This window comes from Bradysia coprophila, unplaced genomic scaffold (assembly GCF_014529535.1).
Source record: "Bradysia coprophila strain Holo2 unplaced genomic scaffold, BU_Bcop_v1 contig_232, whole genome shotgun sequence".
Classification (NCBI taxonomy): Eukaryota; Metazoa; Arthropoda; class Insecta; order Diptera; family Sciaridae; genus Bradysia; species Bradysia coprophila.
In genome coordinates, this window is record NW_023503493.1 from 447899 (window position 1) to 469806 (window position 21908).

The 21908-nt window shown below is 35.9% G+C and overlaps 1 protein-coding gene and 1 long non-coding RNA gene across 2 annotated transcripts in view; one reads left to right on the forward strand and one right to left on the reverse strand.

The window, feature by feature from the left end:
- The window catches only part of LOC119075776 (neuroligin-4, Y-linked), a 192201-nt gene that overhangs the window by 93715 nt on the left and 76578 nt on the right, over positions 1-21908 (reverse strand). Inside the window, exon 3 of the mRNA XM_037182331.1 lies at positions 14999-15162. Within this exon, the coding sequence (XP_037038226.1) occupies positions 14999-15162 (164 nt within the window). The remainder of the gene's footprint in view (positions 1-14998; positions 15163-21908) is intronic.
- Positions 15540-18887, forward strand: LOC119075824. The gene is made up of 3 exons (XR_005087464.1): positions 15540-15643; positions 17484-17491; positions 18849-18887. It is a non-coding gene; the product is annotated as an uncharacterized LOC119075824 (long non-coding RNA).

The following is a 21908-nucleotide window of genomic DNA, read 5'->3' on the forward strand; positions in this document are numbered from 1 at the left end:
AAATATCGAATGGTGTATGGATACCGCTGTACCACGTATAAATGGATAATATACATGCCACCAGTATATACATATCGACGATATACGTGCATACGTACGTACATTCTGTGTAGTGTACTATCGTAATATCGTATCAGTTTAAGTCGCTTTTGACTATAAACTATAAATGGAAATAAAAAAAAGGCAAATGTATAACAAATTTATGTGCTCAGTATAATGTTTGGATTGAAATGACACAAATAAAATATTTATTTCAATAATGTTTCAAAGTTCTATAATGTATCAAGTCGATAAAGTAAAATGTCGACCAGGATAGCAAAGAAGAAAAAAAAAACGAAATTTTTTGTACACGAGAAGAACTTTCTATAACTGAAAAGAAATCGAATTTGAGGGTTTAACTGTTACAGTGTAATAGCGATGAGAAGTGACACATATTCGATTATAAAATTGTGCAATTGGCTGTGAATATAAATTCGTTTGTGGAAATGACTGTAGATATCCCGTTTGAAACTGACAAAATCAAGTTTCGGAATTTCGTTTGTTTTTTTTTCATTTCGTTTATTTGACGAAAATGTTTTTCGAATTGTTTTCGTTTGACCCATTTTTATGATCAGTCATATATACCTATAAATTCGTTAAATGTATAAACTGAAGCCATACTTTGTTTCCACTGACTGCAATGACATTATCACAAAATGTTTTCTGATTTGAGATACGATTCTCGAATTGACTGAACTCTAAAGAGTAATGTAACAGGGGAGTTTATGTCAAACACAGAAGTCATATTATGAAGCGAGCATACACAGAGAATAATTTTGGGTGATCCAAACCGAACTACTATTGTAGGGAGAACTTCAAGTTGATAATATAAGCTACGATCTGAGGACTCATTGAAAAATAGTTTGTGTACGCTACTACCGGACAACGCATAACAATCTTAGATAAGCGAATTTGTGAGAGAAAATTTATGAAATTCTCTCACAAATTCGCCTCTCTAATGCTCGATTTTTTTCCATTTTTTCTTTGTTTTTTTCACAACTCGCACTCTCACGGAGTACTTTTTGTTGAGTGGAAACCATACTTAAGTGTCCATTCCACTCACCAAAAAGTACTCCGTGAGAGAGCCGTGACAGATCAAGCTGTCAAATAAACAAAGAAAAAATTCAATTTTGCCTCTCACACTGAGTACTATTTTGGTAAGAGGAACCTAATGCTTGATTTCCTCTTACTCCGTTTACGCTCCGTTTACTCTTGAAACAATAAAAAAGAGGCGTGGTTTAGCTAAACGAAGCGTAAACGGAGTAAGAGGAAATCAAGCATAAGGTTTTCATGTGTTGTACTGTAGGCTAGGAAAGGCAAGAATAATAGATTACATCAGAGAGATGCTAATATGACGCCTGGGACGTCGCGTCGCGTCGCTTTGACAGATAGAGGGAATATGTCGAATAATTGGTCGATAGAAAATGTATTGAATTTCCTCTCAAAAAACCAGCTGTCTGATGGAGAATCAAAGTAACATGATCGATGTAATTGAATCGTGAAAAAACTTAGTAAACTCTTGTGAAAATAGATAATCAAAATTCTTTGTTCATTCAATAAAACTATTTCCACCGATCAACATCTGGCGCCATTCATTCCGCAGTCTCTAACACTGTCTCTCGGGTAGAATACTTATGTGACTGACAGGGGTTCTATAGGAGAGAATGCGAATTAAACAAAATTGGTTCCATTATATTCCACTGGACCCAGCTGTCACTCACATGCGCATTCCACCGACCACAGGCGTGCCAACTTGACATTTCTCTGATGTAGGCTGATCATTACAGCGAATCAACATTCTTCATGAATTTTTCATGAAGTACTAGATTTAGATGAATGTGTTGCGTCACGCGCATGCATCGTTCTAAATAAGTGTCAAATCTTGTACTTAAACGTTTGATAACTGATTAACTGAAAACGCTCAGAAATAAATCGAAAATGTTCGAATCATACCCGAGATTTTCCGCAGTGGGTATACTGCATGTGTAGACGTTAAATCGGAATATATTCTTTTCTGATATAATAAACCAGGAGAGAGCTACAATAAAGTACATTTATTTATATGGAAGCAAAGAAATATTACGCAAATAATAAAAATAATAATTCTATAAATCAAGAATAAAAGCAAAAAGAATTTCATTTCCAGCAAAAATATTTGCCCATTCAATTTGTGAAAATAAAGACAATTTTCCAATAATACATGAGACATATTTGGAAATTCCGGAACGAAAATATTATTATTTTTTTCGCCGTTCTTTCGTCTAGCATGTGCCTGGGTTATATTGTGCCTCAAATGGGAAGTATTTTAAGGATAAGTTATAAATATGCACACACGATCGTATGTATATAGTCGGTATAATTTCTCTACTTTTTTCATATTGAATATTTGTCTATGTGTCGTTTTATTTTTCCCTCTGCTCCTTCAGCGTTCAGACTCGTGCGACCAGTTACAATCTCTTAGATTAAAATGTCATTGTGCAACAGAACAGTAGAACAGTTAAGGAAACTAAAGATCAAATTTAATAGATTTTTGAATGATTCTAGTACATTTCGTCATAAAATCAGAGAATTGATAAGTTGGTACGTCTGTGGCTAGAATGAACATGTGAATGACAGCTCGTACCTATAAGCTTGTTCCAATATACTTTTTAAGTTGAAAAAAAAGACTGGATGATCTGGAGGGATGAATTGACAGCTGCCAACTGAATCGGTTCACTTTTAATAAAAAAAATGTAAAAAGTGAACGAAAGTGATCAAAAGGGAACCGATTACAGATGTCAGCTGTCATTTCATACCTCCAGATCATCTAGTCTTTTTTCGAACTTAAAAGGTCTATCTTATTTGGAAATCTCAAATTTCATACACAGAAGACAACTTAACCTCAACTTTCAGGTTGACGAAAAGTGTGACGAAAAATGTACAAAGAAATTTGTTGACGTTCAGGTTATGTTCATCTCTGATGAAATCGTTGTCAAAGTTTGGGTTTACAGTTAATTGGAACAAACCTATGGGAGACAAAATGTTGCAGAAGTGAACGGATTTTATGATGCGCTCACCTTTTAAATGCTTCTAAATGCAAAATGATGACATTATTCATCCGGTTCATCTAGTCTTTTCTACCAACTTAAACAGTTTATATACATTATAAGTTCAAAAATGACAGCTGTTTAAATAAAAGATGGTAAAAGGGAACGCACTCGTTTTTTTAAATGAAAACTTTCATCCCACCAGACCATCTAGTCTTTTTTCGAGCTGAAATTGTTTTGTTTTTTCCAAGTCATTCGAATAGACCTGTTAAGTTGTTAAAAAGACTAGATGGTCTGGAGGGATGAATTGACAGCTGACAGCTGCAATCGGTTCGCTTTTCATTACTTGTGTTCACTTTCGATAATAAAAAGTGAAAAATGACCAAAAGCAAACCGATCACAGCTGTCAATTCATCCCTCCAGACTATCTAGTTTTTTTTTTCAACTTAAAAGGTCTATTGTCAAATTAGTGTCAACTTTCATCCATAGAGACATAACCTCATCAATATTTAATATGAAAACCGATCTCTGTGGATGAAATCATCTTCGTTCAGCCAGTCAAACTTCGTGTTTACAAACCTATTACTTTATTAAGAAACACTTTCGTGTGAGTCTAATTGAAACGCAGCAGCGGCATGTTCCACTTCAATGCTTTATTTCCTTTGCACATACCGAGCATACACTCTCTCTACCAATCTCCCTCTCTCAGAATGAGACAACGAAAAATGTATGTACACGAATTCCGTAAAACTGTTATTGCCACAAATGATCGATTACTAAGCACAGTTGGACTATTTTCGTGCTTTGCCAATTTGAATGGAAATGGATATTATTTAAGATATATCATCTACATATGGTTTGCTTGTATCATAAATTATTCCCAGGAGGTTACACATTATGTACGCTTAAAAGGAAAGATGAAATAAATAATATTTTGGACTGTTTTTTTTCCTTCTTATTCATTCTTTTTGTGTGTTCGGTGGATATTATTTTGTGCCATTGTTAGGAGGTCATTGCAAATATACATAAACATGTGTGTATCATCACAATGGACATTGTTAGAGAGGTACACAAACGAACAATAGGTCAGTTGGAGCTTTTTCTTGGTAGATGTTTCTATGGCTTCAAGGGTATTCAGTTCATCAGCATCTGAAAGGGGCAGGTCCAATTTAGGATTCACGAATCTTAAACTTGCATAACCATTATGCTTTAAAATAAATGAGACTAAGTTGGACTAGATTCGTTAAGAAGGGGGAACAAAATTTCGTCATTAAGAGTCACGGATACTCAGCGGAAATTAGAGTAAACATTTGGGCGTTTCTCATCGTATTTTCGCTGATATCTTTTTACAAAAAAGTAAGACGACAATAACCACCAAAAATGTGTTAACAACCTTTCAATAAAAAATAGAATTGTTTGTGACAGCTTGACCAGTTCTGCTGGAAGTCGACAGTTTTGGGTTAATGTGCATAAACTGCTGAGTGTTCTCAGAGATGTCCAATGGATTTTTGTAAAAATATATCCGCGAAATCAGGGACTACTTTTGGGAAAAAGTCTAAACATCCATTCATCTTAAGAGATGACCAGACATTGAAGTCTACCTACATTTGGGCGTATTTTAGATATAATTTTAAGAAAATTTCTTTCTGAGCTTAGACAGAAATCAACAATTCACCGAATTATTCATAAACTGTTCACTTTTTCCAGTTCCAGTCAAACTGCCACGTTAACACAAACAGTTATACTTTTGAGTGAAAGCTAACGAAAATACAACAAAAAACGCACAAATGATTGTTCTGAAATAATGCCCTACATGATTCAATGACATTGACTGTATCAATAACATTATTAGGAACTCTGTCGCCGTGAGAGATTGTATCTTCATCAGCCATTTTTGCACTCATCTCTCGTGTCTACCTCGAGTCTGTCAAGTATTTATGCTGAGAACGAATTCGATGAATTCTCTTCCAAAATACGTCACTTTGAGAGCAATGGACCGTTTACAAATTTGCAGCCTACATTCTGCAATTTTAGACTTTTCACTGAGGAAAAAGAGCTGAAAATCTCACCTGTGGCTGGTAATTTTGGCTCCAGGTAATCTACAATTGCTATGACAGCTTTTCATTTTGTATGCGGTGCTACAGCTGTGGCAGCTATTATAGATTACCTGGAGCCAAAATTACCAGCTATAGGAGAGATTTTCAACTCTTTTTCCTCAGTGTTTTTTAGCTCTTTTTATTTTCTCGTGTAGCTCTTTAGTTCTATTCCACTAATAGAAGTGAAGAAAATTATCGATTTTGGGACTGACTAATTTGCATATCTATTTTCGTTTGACGTTAAAAACGTCACTTTGACAGATGGTATAGTCAATTTTTGATCAGTACAGTCACAGATATTCTCGATCAAAATCGGTCTTGAACTTCAGATTTAACTTTCAGAGGACTAAATGGGCGACAAAACTTAAAAGCAATGATTCATTTGCAAATTTGTAGTCTACATTTAGGCGAAAAAATATTGGTTTTTTGATGATTTCTCTGAGCCAAAATCTTTTTTCGAAAAAGTGAAACTATTGGTTTCTGGGTGATAACTTATTCCACTTGGAGAAACCCGAGAAACCTTTGCATATTGTGTAAATTTATGTAATCTGCACAAGTCTCTCCAAGTGGGACCAGTTATCACCCACAAACCAATTTTTCCATTAAAGGATAAAGGTAACACATTTTTGCGCGCTTTGATGGTTTTGCTTTTTCAATAAAAGATTTTTGTGCAGAGAAATCATCAAAAAACGAATATTTTTCGCCTAAATGTAGACTACAAATTCGCAAACGGTTCATTGCTCTGAACTAGTACGTCATTTCATGCCCTATGTGTCACTCGACACTACGCATTCTAGTCCGGTGCTTATCATTTCTCACTTTATTACGGTTTCATATTCATTTTACCCACATTTAACGAGAGTGACGAAGTTCAGTAAGCACTAAAAAGTCGTATACGTTTGTTGTCATCGTCATCTCGGTTCTAATTACATTAATAATCGAGATCACTGTCCAGAAACGAACAGAGAAAGAGATAAGGACTAAGAACAAAAAAAATTAATAAAAACAAATCGTGAACGTATTGTGGGCGAGATGAGAAATAAAATAAATATTTTTCTATTGCATCTCGGTAGTGTTGATGATGATGATGATTAGTTTTCCGTCCGAAAATACGACAAACTACTTAAACGAAATTGCAAAACTTTATTTGATAGAACCTTTATATTGCACACACACTTTCTTTAATGTTTTGCGTTTTTTTTTTCTTGTGCGTGTTCTTCTTCTTAGAAGCAGACCCCCCATTCCTTCTCGTCTTTGTCAGAGATCCAACCAACCACACATGATCCACAATATGATATTATGTGGTGTGTTTCAGTTCAAAACCAGTTCGTTTATGTTTTGGCATGTTTTTCTCATATGGCACACAGGCCCCATCAAGTATATATCAAGTTTAACATTCTTAATTTTGTGGAGATAAAAGGGATTTAATGGCTTGAATTTTGTATACATCTATAGGACGAAGGGTTCTGATATGTATAAATTGTATCAAAAAGGGAAGCGAATATAATATACGAAAAAGGCGAGTATTTCGAACCTATTACGTACACTTATTATTATAGTACGCTTTCGGTTCATTTGTTATACAGATCTATATAATCACTATGTGTAGCATTTTGCTACATTTCGGATATTATATTAAACTCTCGCTGGATCTGAATTTATTGCAAAGTTTGCGGGTCAAATTTGTTGTGGTAGTGCGATTTAATCGAAAAGAGTTTTCGGAGGTTTTGTTTTTTTAATTTAATTTCTGATATGAAGTGATGCGAAACGTTTTAATTGAATGGAGAGATAAATGCATGCCGAACATGATGTTGTGGACGGAAAAATAAAGTTGGAGGCTGTTATAGTTGGGTGTAAACATGAAGGTGTTTTCGAGAACTTTAGGACCTTCCACTTCCTCCAAGACACCGGTACCAGTACTAAATTATTGAAAGATTCCTGGAATAAAATTTCGATTTTTTAAAGAATTCTATCGAACCATGACCACACGTTAATAAGCGTGTGTGGCGCAAGTCCACTACAAATTTTTTTTTTTACGAGGGAACATATTTGCATTAACTTTTTGATTTTTCCCCCTTGGCTCTTCAACGATCCCCAAACTTGGATATCTGGCATCCATACGAGTTCAACGAGCTATCACACGTCAAAGTTGATTACGATTTGGCTGAGCTATTGAATTTCAAAATTTTGCTTTTTTTATGAAAATTTTGAATTTTCAGATAACTGAACTGCCTACGTTAGTTACTTATTAAGTTAGTCAGTTCCTATGAAAAAGTGAATCCAGAAACTCTTAAACACAGAATTGATTTTCCTGAAATTTTGGTTATAGGCTAATAATGACCCAAAGATAAGAATGGAATTTTCAAAAGTTGGAAAAAACTCATATCTTGGAAGCTGGAGCTCCCCAAAGTCTCCATACAAATGCAAATATAAAAGCCATTCTGTATGTATATTTTGGTGGTGAAAGGTGTGTGTTGTTGTTCTTAGATGGATGGCGTTCTTGTTGGAAATTGTGGGGATTATTAATTAGTATAGACTTCCACTAGGTTTGTTGCTAAATTTTGGGATGACAGATGATTCCTCTGGCACTTTCTACCTTCCATCAGATTTTTTGATGGATTTGGGTTATTTTCGACATAAGTGTGGTGTTCCGAGGTTGGTTCTTAAATTTTGGGATGAGGGACGATTCCTCTGGCACTACCTAACTTCCATCGGATTTTTTGATGGATTTGGGTTATTTTCGACATGAGTAAGATATTCCAAGGTTGGTTCCTAAATTTTGGGATGACAGATGATTCCTCTGGCACTTTCTAGCTTCTATCAGATTTTTTGATGGATTTCGGTTATTTTCGACATAAGTGTGGTGTTCCGAGGTTGGTTCCTAAATTTTGGGATTGCAGATGATTCCTCTGGCGCTACCTATTTTCGATATAAGTGAGGTGCTCAAAGATTGGTTCCTACATTTTCGACTTGATTGGTCTCCAGATTTTGGGTTTTAGAATGATTTTTCTAGAAATTTTTTAATTTCCACAAGGTTTTTTGATGCTGTCGATATGACATACTTCAAAAGTGGTGATATCAGCCAAAAAAGCCCTTGAAGGGTAAATGTGACGCAAGTCCTTTATCTTACTTACAAAAAAACTGATATCGGTGAGGGTGACGCATTCTGCCTGACGCCTGTACGCACAAGTTTTATCAATAAAAAATTTTAAAAAGAAAATTTCACAACAAGAAATTTGCCACTTGTGACGGAAATTTCTTTTTTCCTTCAGGGACATCAGTTATTTTCTAAGTAAGATAAAGGACTTGCGTCACATTTACCCTTCAAGGATTATTTGATTGATTGTTGCTAGTAGAGTCCATCCGGTGTTCCGCTCGCTTTACGTTTTATAAATTTTTTCTTTATTGCTGGGCATGGAAAAAAATATTTTTTGGAAAATGGAAAGTCGCTTTTCAGGCCGAAAAAGCCGTTCATATGAGAAAATTCAAATATCAATTGAATAAGAGAATTGAATCAAGGAACAAGATATCAAGGAATAACTTTTTTATTGAACGAAACAAAATGGCGTCGATATAGGGATTTTCCTAAAAAGTGATCGGGCAAATCAAGCGGATTGACACAGGAGACTGTAAAAGACCAGGCGAGAAGAAATATTCTATGATATCAACAACATCGAATTACATCGTCTGGGCTTCGCAGCATAAACATTTTTATGAAAGATTAGTCATCAGAGTTCCCTTAAATCAGTTCTGGATATACAAATAAAACGGGTCGATTTTTGCAACACTTATTTGTAGAAAAAAAAACTTCACAACAGCCCCCATCGCCTGCAGACGAGAGCCAGGTGCTGTTAACGTTTTAACTTTTAATTTATTTAGAGCATGACAACAAACGAAATTATGTAGACAACAGTGTAACACCCTAAAAAATGACAAGTCAATTCAGTTGAGATTACATACGCTTATATCTTATACCAGTGGAGTACGCCCAATGACAAAATATTTAAATAATTTCCAAAAACAATGTTTTTAGGCGTCCAGAAAATGTACACGCATGGAATGACGAACTAGTTCAGAGCAATGGACCCTTTGCGAATTTGTAGCCTACATTTTGGCGGGAAAATATTCGTTTTTTGATGATTTCTTTGAACAAAAAATCTTTTTTGAAAATGTAAGACAAATGAATTACTTTTAAAAGAATTTTTTTTCTGGTTGATCACTTATCGCACTTGGAGAAACCATTGCAGATTGTGTAAATTTGTGTAATCTGCACAGGTTTCTCCAAGTGCGACAAACCTATTTTTCCTTTAAAAGTAACACATTTTTGCTTCAATGTTTCAACTTTTTCAAAAAAAGATTTTGGTTCAAAGAAATCATTAAAAAAACGAAAAAAAATGCGCCTAAATGTGGTCTACCAATTTGAAAAGGGTACATTGCTCCTAAAAGTCGATGAACGACAGCATTTTAGCAACATAAATTCATGGCCAATTTTGTTTTCCATTTCAGAAATCCTATTGTCGTTGAACGGTTAAAATTTCGATTTGTCTGAGCTGCGACTATAATAAATTCCGATCATTTTCATGTGTGTAAACACACTCTGCCCGACGTACAGACATATAGGCGTCGTTGAGAATTTTTGTTTTCTCTAATGTAACTTAAATTACTGATAATCGGTCAAATGTTTGATGATAAAATAAGTAATCTGAAGTTCGTTAATCATTTAAGTATTTTGGAGGTGGAGTAGACGGTGTATCGTCTGTATATAATCGCTATATGAAGCTAAGACTAGATGAACTCGTAACAAATTTAATTTGGAATGAAATAAAACACTTCCCTACCGCCAGCACGTCCATTGGCTGACGAAGCGGGAGGAAAATTGTAGTGATTTATGTCAAAAACATTGTGTATACCTTGGAGGATTCATTCATTAGCCACGCTACGGAAAAATAGATGTAGTAAAATAAAGCCATTAAAAGTATATTGAAGTTTTGTTGTTCTTTGTGTTGGTTCATATTAATTGTATATATAACATCGCTACGCTACTTACTTAGCAATGTGTATAACGAAGACACGTAAATTTCATTAGTCTGAATAGCAGTCAGCCGGAAGATTCCATAGAGAGATGGTTATGTTCAAAGGAAATGGTAAAATGTAACAGAAGAGTTTCAATCAGTATGCAGATTTATGCCATTTTGAAACGTACACACATTTAGCGAGAAACAATTTCTTTGTATGATTCCTTTGTGTCGATGGTTTCTCTCGTGACTGCATCAAGTGTTTAACTGTAAGAGCAATGGACCGATTGCAAATTTGTAGCCTACATTAGGGCGGGAAAATATTCGTTTTTACTTTTTTTTAAAAAGATTTTGTTTCAGAGAAATCATCAAAAAATAAATTATTTTCCGCCTAAATGAAGGCTACAAAATCGCAAAGGGTCAATTGTTCTTAATGTGTCTTCGAAACCACGCCTAAAAGTATATGCTCTTTAAGGAAAGTTAGGTGCTAATTATAATTGATATCTCGCCTAATTGTAGGCTAGACATATGAACACAAATTCATTGTATTTTGGTTACATCATACGAGCCATTTAGTGTGTACGTGTACATCATTGCAGCCACCATTGAAACCAAATACACTGCAACTACTCAAATTATGAATCTTGAGTGAACTTTTATAGTAATTGACCTGTTTTGCTAATTTTTAGCCTACATTACAGGCGGAAAATATTCGATTTGATGAATTCACTGAACTAAAATCTTTTTTTTTAATTAAAACCATTAGAGCGCGAAAAAATGTGCTGTTTTTACAGGAAAAATTGGTCGGTGAGTCCCACTTGGAGAGACCTTTGCAAATTGTGAAAATTTATGTAATCCGCACAGGTTTCTCCAAGTGGAGTTATCACTCACAAACAAGTTTTTCCTTTAAAAGTAACACATTTTTATGGTCTAATTTTTTCAAAAAAAGATTTTTGCTCACAGAAATCATAAAAAACGAATATTTTCACTCCTAAATGTAGGCTACAAATTTACAAAAGGTTCTCTGCTCTTAAAATCGATCTGAATTTCTAGAGCCGTTACACAGGTTGGTTGGTCAATCGCAACTCAGCACTGAGACCATCCTTTGTTGGGCCTATTTTGTTTTTCGTCAACCAGTTCATGCATGAGATGTATCACAACTTAAAGATACACTGGCAGGTCATTTGTGTGACCTGTTTGTCGGACCACATGTTTACAATGAATTCCGAATGACGCCTAAAGGTTAGCAAGCCTTCAGGATTTCTTCTGGTGCTGATTATAGATCATCCTAAATGTATACTCAGATATTTAATAATTCTGAATGGGTTACTGTGACAGTTACGACATGTGACGTATCGTTGGAAAGGTAACTGCAGTCCTTTTCCGAACAGACTAATTAAGCTTCTCAAAATTATCAACAATTCTTGATTTGAGTTCATGAATTATGTATGTATTCAATAAAAGTTATTTGGATGCATCTTCAGTCCGAGCAATATTTCGTTGGGAACAAAATTTGAAACTTTATACGGCCGTTAAGTTCACAATAGTTACTTTAATGCCTTGGGCAAAAATTTCGAAATTTTTCTCGTAATTTAGGCTCCATGAAAAGTTAGTTAGTTAGTTAGTTAGTTAGTTTATTTCATGTCATAATATGAGTAAGGCCTTTCGGCCTTTTAAATTACATATTATTTGCGCAGAAGAAAAGTCGTTATATAAACCAAATGAGAACAGTTCAGTCATTACGGTGAAAAGAAAACGTAAACAATCTTAGGTCAAGGACGTCGATCTTGGTTTCAGTGGTGCAGAACCAATACAGCCTAATCCACTGGTATCGATGAAAATAATAGTAAGGCCAGTTGACGATTTGAATTAAACTATAAGTGGCGTAGGTTGTAGAGATCCACAATCGAAAAAGACATCCGAGAATGCTGGTTGCATTTGAGTCTGAGGTAGAAGCGAACAACATTAATCGGCTGTAGAATTGACTCCATTTGTGACCCGATCAGATGCTGTATTTGAGGTGTACACCCTGAGAGATGATTGGCGCCAGTGCAATATTTACATCTTATTCCGTCCGTCCAAGTTGCCCACAGCGAGATTAACCGTTTTTACGATGCTTGATCAGCATTTGTCGATGTCATCAGACGTTTTTCGATTCAAAACAGTAATGGTGGCTTGCTGTCGAACAAAGATGAATCGAATGATGAAAATTTATTCGTGAATAATGACGACGACGGTAATTGACGATGAAAATTCTCGTATCAAACATTCATCGTTCCACAGCACCAAATTGGATCCATAATCGATAAACAATCGACAAACAATCGAAAAATAAACTTTGCTATCCAGAATGTTCGACAAAATGAGAAGAACGGACACCAACACAACACACGTCCGCACTGCTCGGATGACTGAACTGAACTGAAGTTGGATACGCATCAGTTGTGGCCCGTCGACATTTTATGACCAAGATCATCGTACCGTACCCATCGGAAAAGGTCCTTAAAACTTAACATTAAAAAAATATTTTGTCGGACAATGAGCAGGAGACTCGGCCGGTCATGGAACACTACATACTTTTTGGATCAAAATTAAAACCGACCCACCCTTCACTGTAAAAATTCACTTGAATCGCCTACTAACCAACAAGAATAGACAACCAACTTTGTTCAATAAGACGCACAATTCCAACCACATAACTGAAATTCCGCGGGTTAATATAGGGAAAAAAAACAATTCCTAACCAAATTCTAACTTAAGAAACAAGTCTTTGGTTGGTAGTTTTCCGTTCAATAATTCAGTTAGAATCCATTAAACCACATTGTACTTTCGTTGATTGATTTTCGTATTATATTTAAAGAAAAAAGAAAATTTAATGAAAATCTTAAAATTCATCACCCAACCAAGCATTACCGAGGGATGACAAAATAAATTAATTAAATTTTCATTTTACCGCGTCATGCTGAGACTAGAAATTTTATTTTTATTCAAAGCCATTTTCAAGTGCCATACATTCATTGTTCATCTACTGTAATGTCAAAATATTCATAATTGGTAACAACTGTTTCAGTATCCAAATGAAGTAGATTAGGACGCTGACAGATCCGTCGTAGTAGATGTTACTATTGTAGTGGATGCTGCACATATCAATACGTAAATTGACAGGGGCGTGAGCAATTCATAGAGTTTTGACATTGACATTTTTGGCGTTGTCATTTTTGACATTTAAAAAATTTCGTCATAACTTCAACTGTCAAAAATGTCAAAGTCACAACTGCCACTTCGAAAGAGAAATTTTCGATGTGGTTTGGCTCTAATACAGTCGGGCAAAAAGACTAGATGAACCAAGTAAACAATGTGATTATTTTCATACAGAGAAATAATAAGTTGGTACGCCTGTGGCGAGGTTAGAAGGAACCAGTGAATGACAGTTGGCTCCTATGGGAAAGAATGTGAGAGAATTTGTGTGCAACTCTCTCACATTCTCTCTATCCGTAGAAACGACATCCCAGTCGTCATATTAGCATTTTTCTGTTGTCCACCCGTCTCATCTAGTCTTTTTCCCAACTTAAACAGTCTATACACGCACGTATTTTATTGTAGTAGATGCTACCTGAATGTGTTAGTTATGGCTGACGATGTGTTGTTGCATCAAAATTATGAATATTTTGACTAAAATTGTTGTTAATTTGTGATGATTTTATCATTACAGAAGACAATAGCTATTTTGCTACTAGTAAGTAAATGGGTTTTTTTTTTGCTCAGATGTAAGATTGCCGAGACGTGATCGTCAACATATCATGTGCGCAAAACCCCCATGTACTAACGTTAACACCGTATCTAACGTAACAGGAGGTTATCTACTGTAATGTCAAAATCAACAAAAAATTAACGCAATTTTAGTCAAGAGATTCATTATTTTCATATAAAAATACAAAAATTAATCACCAGCCATAACTAGTACATATACTACACATACATGACGCACAATATTAAAATATCAAGAGAATCCGTGCGTCAATATTACATAGCATCTATTTCTTAGGGATATGTCAGTGAGTAAATCTACTACACTTCAAAGGATATGTCAATGTCTAAATATGCTCTAATTTCAATGGATCTGTTAGTGTGTAAATCAAGTGATCTGTCAGTGTGTAGTGTAGATGTACTACAACTTCAATGGATCTGTCAGTGAGTAAACCTACTCCACTTCTCGGGATCTGTCAGTATGTAAATATACTACAACTTCAATGGATCTGTCAGTGTGTAAATCTACTCCACTTCAAGGGATCAGTCAATGTGTAAATCTACTACAGCTTCAATGGATATGCCGGTGTGTAAATCTACTCCAACTTCAAGGGATCTTTCAGTGAGTAAATCTACTCCACTGCAAGGAATCTGTCAATGTGTAAATCTACTACAACTTCAATGGATCTGTCAGTGTGTAAATCTACTCAACTTCAAGTGATCTGTCAGTGTGTAAATCTACTCCAACTTCAAGTGATCTCTTAGTGTGTAAATCTACTTCATTCAGAAACGGAAACGTAGTAAATGTTGTTGTGTCGCGCCTGTAATGTGTGAATCTCACATCTTGTGCGCAAAACAACCCCATTTACCAACAAGTTAGCAAAATAGCTATTTCTATTTGAAAAGATGACGGGGAAAAAACTCATAAGAATAAGACGTCCAAAGCCGGGAATTATTTTCGGTTGATAGATACGAAAGTATTATTTTCTTTGCGTTTTATTTAACGTAAGGACTGATATTTTTTTATATATATATATAAGCACAATGAACCATCCCCCCCACCACACACACATACCTTGTATCGGCGCGTATATATTCAAGTAGAGACAGTCTTCCGATTGATTTTGCAGGAAAGGAAATAATCTACGTAGATATTCTAATCTACCCTTTGGCATTTTGTCGAGGGCTGCGGTTTCATTTGATATATTTGGTAGTCGCTGCGGGCATACGGGACCAAATCTGAAATGGAAAATTAAATTTTGTGACATTTGTGGCTTAAAAATAAATTGGAAAAATGATTTATTTACTTTAAACGAATTTAAAAGTAAAATATTTCACTTTCTCAGCCCCCATCACTGCTGACAGAATCGAGTGGTAATTACAGATGCTGTAAAATCGTGCGGCTGGGCTTGTGTTTTCAGAAAACCGTTTTCTAAATGATTTTCAATCAAAACGAATTTTTACGAATTTCTCAAAGCAAAAACCAAGCCAATCTCCCCATCTATGCCTTTACAGTCGTGTTTAACTCATAGCAGCGCGTTTGGGCTTATGCAGTTTTAAGACCGTATTTTCTGACAATACAGACCGTCACTTTAAGTCAAGGAAACTCAGTCATACTCGTCAACGTAACCTTACTTAATTTATCGTCAAGTAGTCCCTAACCTCAATTAATTGACGTTAACTGCGTTCAATTTACTGGTTTTTACATGAAAATTATTTTGTCCAATTCATTTGATATTTTTCGACATGTCTGACAGACAGCATCAACAGAGCCATAACCTCGACGCTTTTGCGAACCATTTTTCAACAATAACCTTGGAACAGATCTATTGGTAATGTAAGTAATGTAACTGTAAACACGAATTTTCATTGGCCGAACGAACACGCTTTCATCCATAAAGATCGGTTTTCATAGAAATATTGATGAGGTTATGTCTCTATGGATGAAATTTGACAATTCATGTGACACAAACCTATAAACCATCATGACGAAACAATATTTTGAAGGGGAAATTTGCTTTTAGCAAAGAACTCACGGGAAGTGTCAAACTCTATACAAAAGAATTTCTTCTTCATTTGACACTTTCTGCAAGTTCGAACAAAAGAAGATTTTCCCGTGATAATAGTCTATAGAAAACGCAGCTAAATAGGACATGGGACGACGTACTAGTTTATCAGTCAAAAAACCCTTCAAGGGTAAATGTGACGCAAGTCCATCTTACTTACAAAATAACTGATATAGCTGAGGGTGACGCATTGTGCGTTAAGGGTTTTTTGACTGATATCACAACATTTTTTTAAGTATGTCATTTCGACAATATCAAAAAACCTAATGGAAGTTAAAAAATTCCCCAAAACAATTTTTAAAAACATTTTTGATAGTGCACTTGCGTCACGCCCGCTTACTAACGTGAGGGGATTATTTTGTAAGCTACAAAAGACATCCATGTTGAACATGTTCGTTTATTGCAGTATTATCCGCCATATCCAAAGGTAGAGTCGCACTAGACCTGTCAAAATTTTCACAGTGAACTTCACCGGACATTACTGTTGGAATTTCACGGATTCCAATCCGGACTACTAATAAAACGACATGTTTACACTTTGACCGTTTATTAGTGAGTGACTTGTTCTATGAACAAAGAATCGTATTTATACCTGATTCTAAGTCTACTACGTTGATATTCATTTCATTAGGCTACTATTCTAGTGTTCGACTTGAACGAGTTATATTAATTGTATAACTCCAACACTCCCACTCAATTTATATAACTCGTACATGAATCCTATACTCCCACTTAACTTTCATGTTGTCGGCTCCCACTGAATTCGTAATGTGGACCATTGTCTTTATTTCACCATCGACTCGACCATTGACTATCGACTCGACCATAGACCATTGTACCGCATCGACCATTGTACCGCATCGACCATTTGTACTGAATCGACCATTTGTACTGAATCGACCCTTGTACCGCATCGACCATTGTACCGCATCGACCGTTGTACCGCATCGACCATTGTACCGCATCGACCATTGTATTGCTTGTGAGATTGAACTGCTCACCCAGTCTTGGCTGACCACTCAGCTCCTTGTGAGATTGGACTGCCCACCCAGTTGTGACTAGCTCCGCAGACGAAATCCACGTCATACTTGGAATTTACCGCCACTGAGGGATATACTGCCCACTCAGTCATTCGCTGTTGCTACCAATGAATTCTCTGTTGCTACCCATCATTGACCTCATGCAACCATGTGAGATTTGACTGCTCACCCAGTTTGCCAGTGACCCTCTCCTCAGACGAAACGATGCCATATTAACCGCCATACTTGGAGTTTACTTCCACCACACTGCGACTGCCTCCTCAGACGAAACGACATACTAACCGCCATACTTGGAATTTTACTCCGCCACCGGTCTTGTAGCATAGCTACATTTGCTTGCACTTAACAGTGCCACAACTTCCACAGATCACATACCAACCACAATTCAATCGTACAGCGAGTGTTATTGACACCGCTTCCAGTGCAAACTGACGCTGCAGATTAATTGCCACAGTTCAATGTGTCTGGGCCCCATAACCTGTTGGAATTTCACGGATTCCAATCCGGACTTCTAATAAAACTAAGATGTTCACACTTTGAACGTTTATTAGAGAGTGCCCTGTTCTATGAACAAAGCCTCATATTTATACCTAATTCTAAGTCTACTACGTTGATATCCATTTCATTAGGCTACTATTCTAGTGTTCGACTTGAACGAGTTATATTAATTGTATAACTCCAACAATTACTGTACGCGCTCCAAGTCAATGGACTTTTTTTTAAATAATTTCAAACTGAGATCATGGTGCAAAGGGAAATTAAACTGATGGGACGGTCACGTGGATAATGTTCAGAAAAACTGTCAGTCTGAAGCTTTGATGGTTACACTAACCAAACCAGTACGTATTTGATTCGGTAAGAGAAAATCGTTTTTCAAACTGGTTACGCACGAAACAAGTACAAAGGCGGAAAACCTTTAAATACTCCATTGAATATCTTTTATGTTTTTTTACATTCTATAGCGAGGAAAAAAGGTTTATTTTACAAAAGTCCAATAATTCATCGGACTTAATACTTTTATCTTATACTTCAGAAAGCATTTGGTTTTGGTAGTCGGTTATATTTATTAGTATTTCCAGAGCTATAATAGAGATAACATTAAGGGCACTTCGGAAAATAAATTAAAAATTCAATGGAGCGAATAATAATTTTTTTCTTTCTGTTTAAAATGAAATGAGCATTTTCTTTCGTTTCACTGAAACCTTTTAATAGGATTTAGTTAAGTAAAAGGGTCTATTAAATAAGCGTGATTATTAACATCAGTTGAAAATTAGCTCTTGTTGTAACAGAAAAAAAGATTCTTTGAAAAGTAAAGTAAAAAATAAATAACAAAAAAGCCGGGCAAATAGCGATCCCCCGACAAAGTAAATTATCTTTTCAAACAGAAACATTAGAATGTTTCCAGCATTCATTCGGTTCGAATTGAAATATGCCGTTGCCACATTAACAGAATAGTCATTTGCTTACAGAGGGGAGAAAATAGGAAAATCGAGATCGGATGAATTGCAGCAATTTCTTCGCTCGTGTTGTAATTTCTAGAGAACACAAACATATTTCGTGATTGTAAATAAGAAAACTTCTCACAGTAAATCATGTGGGTGGATGGAAAACCTCAGTTCGCCAGTAGAGGCGCCAATTTTGTTCATTCCTTCAGCTCTATTTTCAGGTGATATAACTTCACTCTGGTAAAATATCCCTGAAATGTCATGGCTGTGAAGGCGGCTCACAAAATAATAGAGAGCGCCGACACTAGTTTAATTGCAAAAAGTACTAGAAATGTAATAGAATTATACGAAAATCTATTACATTTGAGCTGTAGTCCAAGGTTCCAAGGTTATTTGAGCTATCAAATCGTTATCTATAGAGCCATAGCCAAAAAATTTTTGTTGACAAATGGTTCGCAAAAGCGTTGAGGTAATGCCTCTGTGGATGCTCTCGTTTTGGCTTGTATCGTTTTACCGTACGTTATAACAAACATATTTCCCTAAAAGTGATCGAAGCAAAAATTGAACACGATTCAATTTTGCGTCCGTTCAGTTGACACCAGAGAAATGATAAGTTGGTACGCCTGTGGCGAGATAGAAGGATCATGTGAATGACAGTTGGCTGGAGAGAATGTGAGAAAATTGGTATGTAATTCTCTCACATTCTTACCCATAGGAGCCAACTGTCATTCACATGTTCCTTCTATTTGGTCACAGGCGTACCAACTTATCATTTCTCTGGTTGACATTTACTGCAGCTACATTATAGCAACGCTATTTTGACATAAAGTTCTTTTCTTTTCAGGCCTTCTCCAATTGTTTTTAAGTGTCAAAGCTACCCAATTTGGTCGATTGATTCATTTCAAATAATTGAACGAAACTTAGGTTACGTCTCAATTCATTTTGATTTTTCTGGGCTTTTGTTTAACTGTCATGTAAACGGAAGGAACAGTTTTCAAAACGAAGTGTCAAAACACGAGTTTTCTCTTTGCAAGCATGAAAAGACATTATCCAACCGGCTAAATTTACAATTTTAATTTGGTTTTCATCCACAAAACTCCCTCGTAAATCCTTCGTCTAGACTCATTCATATTATAACATGCCCGTGTGCGTTGCAATGTTACACGGTAGGTGTATCCAAGTAAATAATAGTAGCCAACCAATCTGAACCGGAGATTTCGTTTGATAACATCCGGATGCTTCTATTTTATCGATCGCTTTTCCTTTGTGCTGGAACAGTTTTTATGCTTTAAATTGACGAGAGGTCACCAAAGTGCACAGTAGCCGTGTTAGCATTGTCGCGTATATTGAATATCGAAGCACCTTTTGCATAGTAAGATATTTGGTGTGTCCAAATACCAGTCTATTTGATGTCATCGATACCATTGACATCATTGTGAGTAATACAATTAGTTGTACTAGTGGTATTGATGGTACTAGTGGTATTGATGGTACTAGTGGTATTGATGGCGCTAGTGGTATTGATGGCGCTAGTGGTATTGATGGTACTAGTGGTATTGATGGCGCTAGTGGTATTGATGGTACTAGTGGTATTGATGGCGCTAGCGGTATTGATGGCGCTAGTGGTATTGATGGCGCTAGTGGTATTGATGGTACTAGTGGTATTGATGGTACTAGTGGTATTGATGGCGCTAGTGGTATTGATGGTACTAGTTGCATTGATGGTAGTTGCATTGATGGTACTAAATAAACTAAAATATTTTGCCTCACCAAAGGGTCCTAGGTAGTTTGATACAAGTGTTTTCACACGGAAATCGTTTTTTCGATTACTGTTTTCCAATTCTAAGTTTTCACACCAATATTGACGGACATAATGAACAATGAACATGTACTCTAGTTTACTGAGCTGAACTGGAGATGAAGTACTAACGAGTGTTTTTAGAAATGACCGGCATACTGTTCTAACTAAACGGACAAAGCGGGATACGTTTAACATAAATCAACGTACAGTTTGTTGTTTCTCCCAGTCCAAATATATGAATTTTCGTCCGACCAAAGAAGTAGAAATTTGTTGTCTATGCCAAAGTTCTACTCCATTGCATTTATGCGGCCGGGTTAACAATGGAATTCCTGAAATTTTTGAATTGAAATTCTTGAAATTGACGATGCATGAAGCGGGATATGGGCCGGGCAGAAGAACCAGTACATGAATAACATGCTAAAATGGTTTCCGCAAACAAAATTTTATTCCGAACTTATGCGTTACATAATTTAACTTTAAAAACTTCGCCGAACATAATTATTCATCAAAGAGCAATGCACTTGACGAAAAATTAAGGCAAAACGGTTTTTTAACAGAGGAAAGGTAAACCCGGCCAACACATTCAACAGAACGTAATACCTTCATGGCATAAAGTTATTTTGAGTCGTTGCATAAATTATGAGGGAGATACGGGAAAAAGTAGTAGAACATGCAGTTTTGCTTGCATTCTCGTTTATTAAGAGTGTCAGTTTGCTACTGTTGAACAAACCCGATTTTCTGTTTCGTCTCGTCAATACCTTTCATTTGACTCATCGCACACGATTTTTTAGCAAAAACATTCAGAGATATACTTCAAAAACCAGTAAAAAACAGGCACATAAATAACAAAACTAAATCTCTGTGTACTAAACTTGACTCCAAACTTTCGTCGCTGCTTTGAACAACTTTCAGTTGAGTCACAACAACGTGATTACGCTTTAAAGTTAGGTGGGCACACAAAACATGTTTTCCTACTTTTTCTGTTTTCCCGCATCTCCCGCATCATGTGTATGTCTGCAATAGTTGTATACAATAAAGTTAATAGGTGTCGCGTGCCGTAATTAGCAAAACTTTAACCAATTAATGGTTTTTGTTTGAAATATTGGCGTAAATGTTGGTCCTTTGTTCAGAGTTAAATTGACCCGTTTACAAGTCTCATTTCGCGTACAACAAACAAATCAAAAACTTGTGGCCTTTGTAACACACGATATAAGTTTTGTCTTCGTTCTTTTGTCGTCTTGCTGTGAAAGTTATATCACTCACTTGTCTATGTGCTAATAATCGTAACATTTTTTTTGTGCGGAATTTATACTTTATCATCGGGGATATTATGTGCTTGCCTTCATATAATAACACCACGATGAAAGGGGAAAAAATGGAATGTTGAGATAGAAACGATATTATCTTATAATATCGATAAACGAACGAACCGGTGCTGAAAGATAGATGATGCTCGCACGTTAGTAAACGTGCGTGACGCAGGTCCACTACTACAAAAGAGAAACTAGGGACCACTGACCGTATTTACAGTAACTTTTTGAATTTCTGGATTCGAAACTTCCATCAGGATTTTTGATGAGTTCGGGTTATTCTTGACATAACTAACGTGAAAAATGACGAGCTCGATAGCATC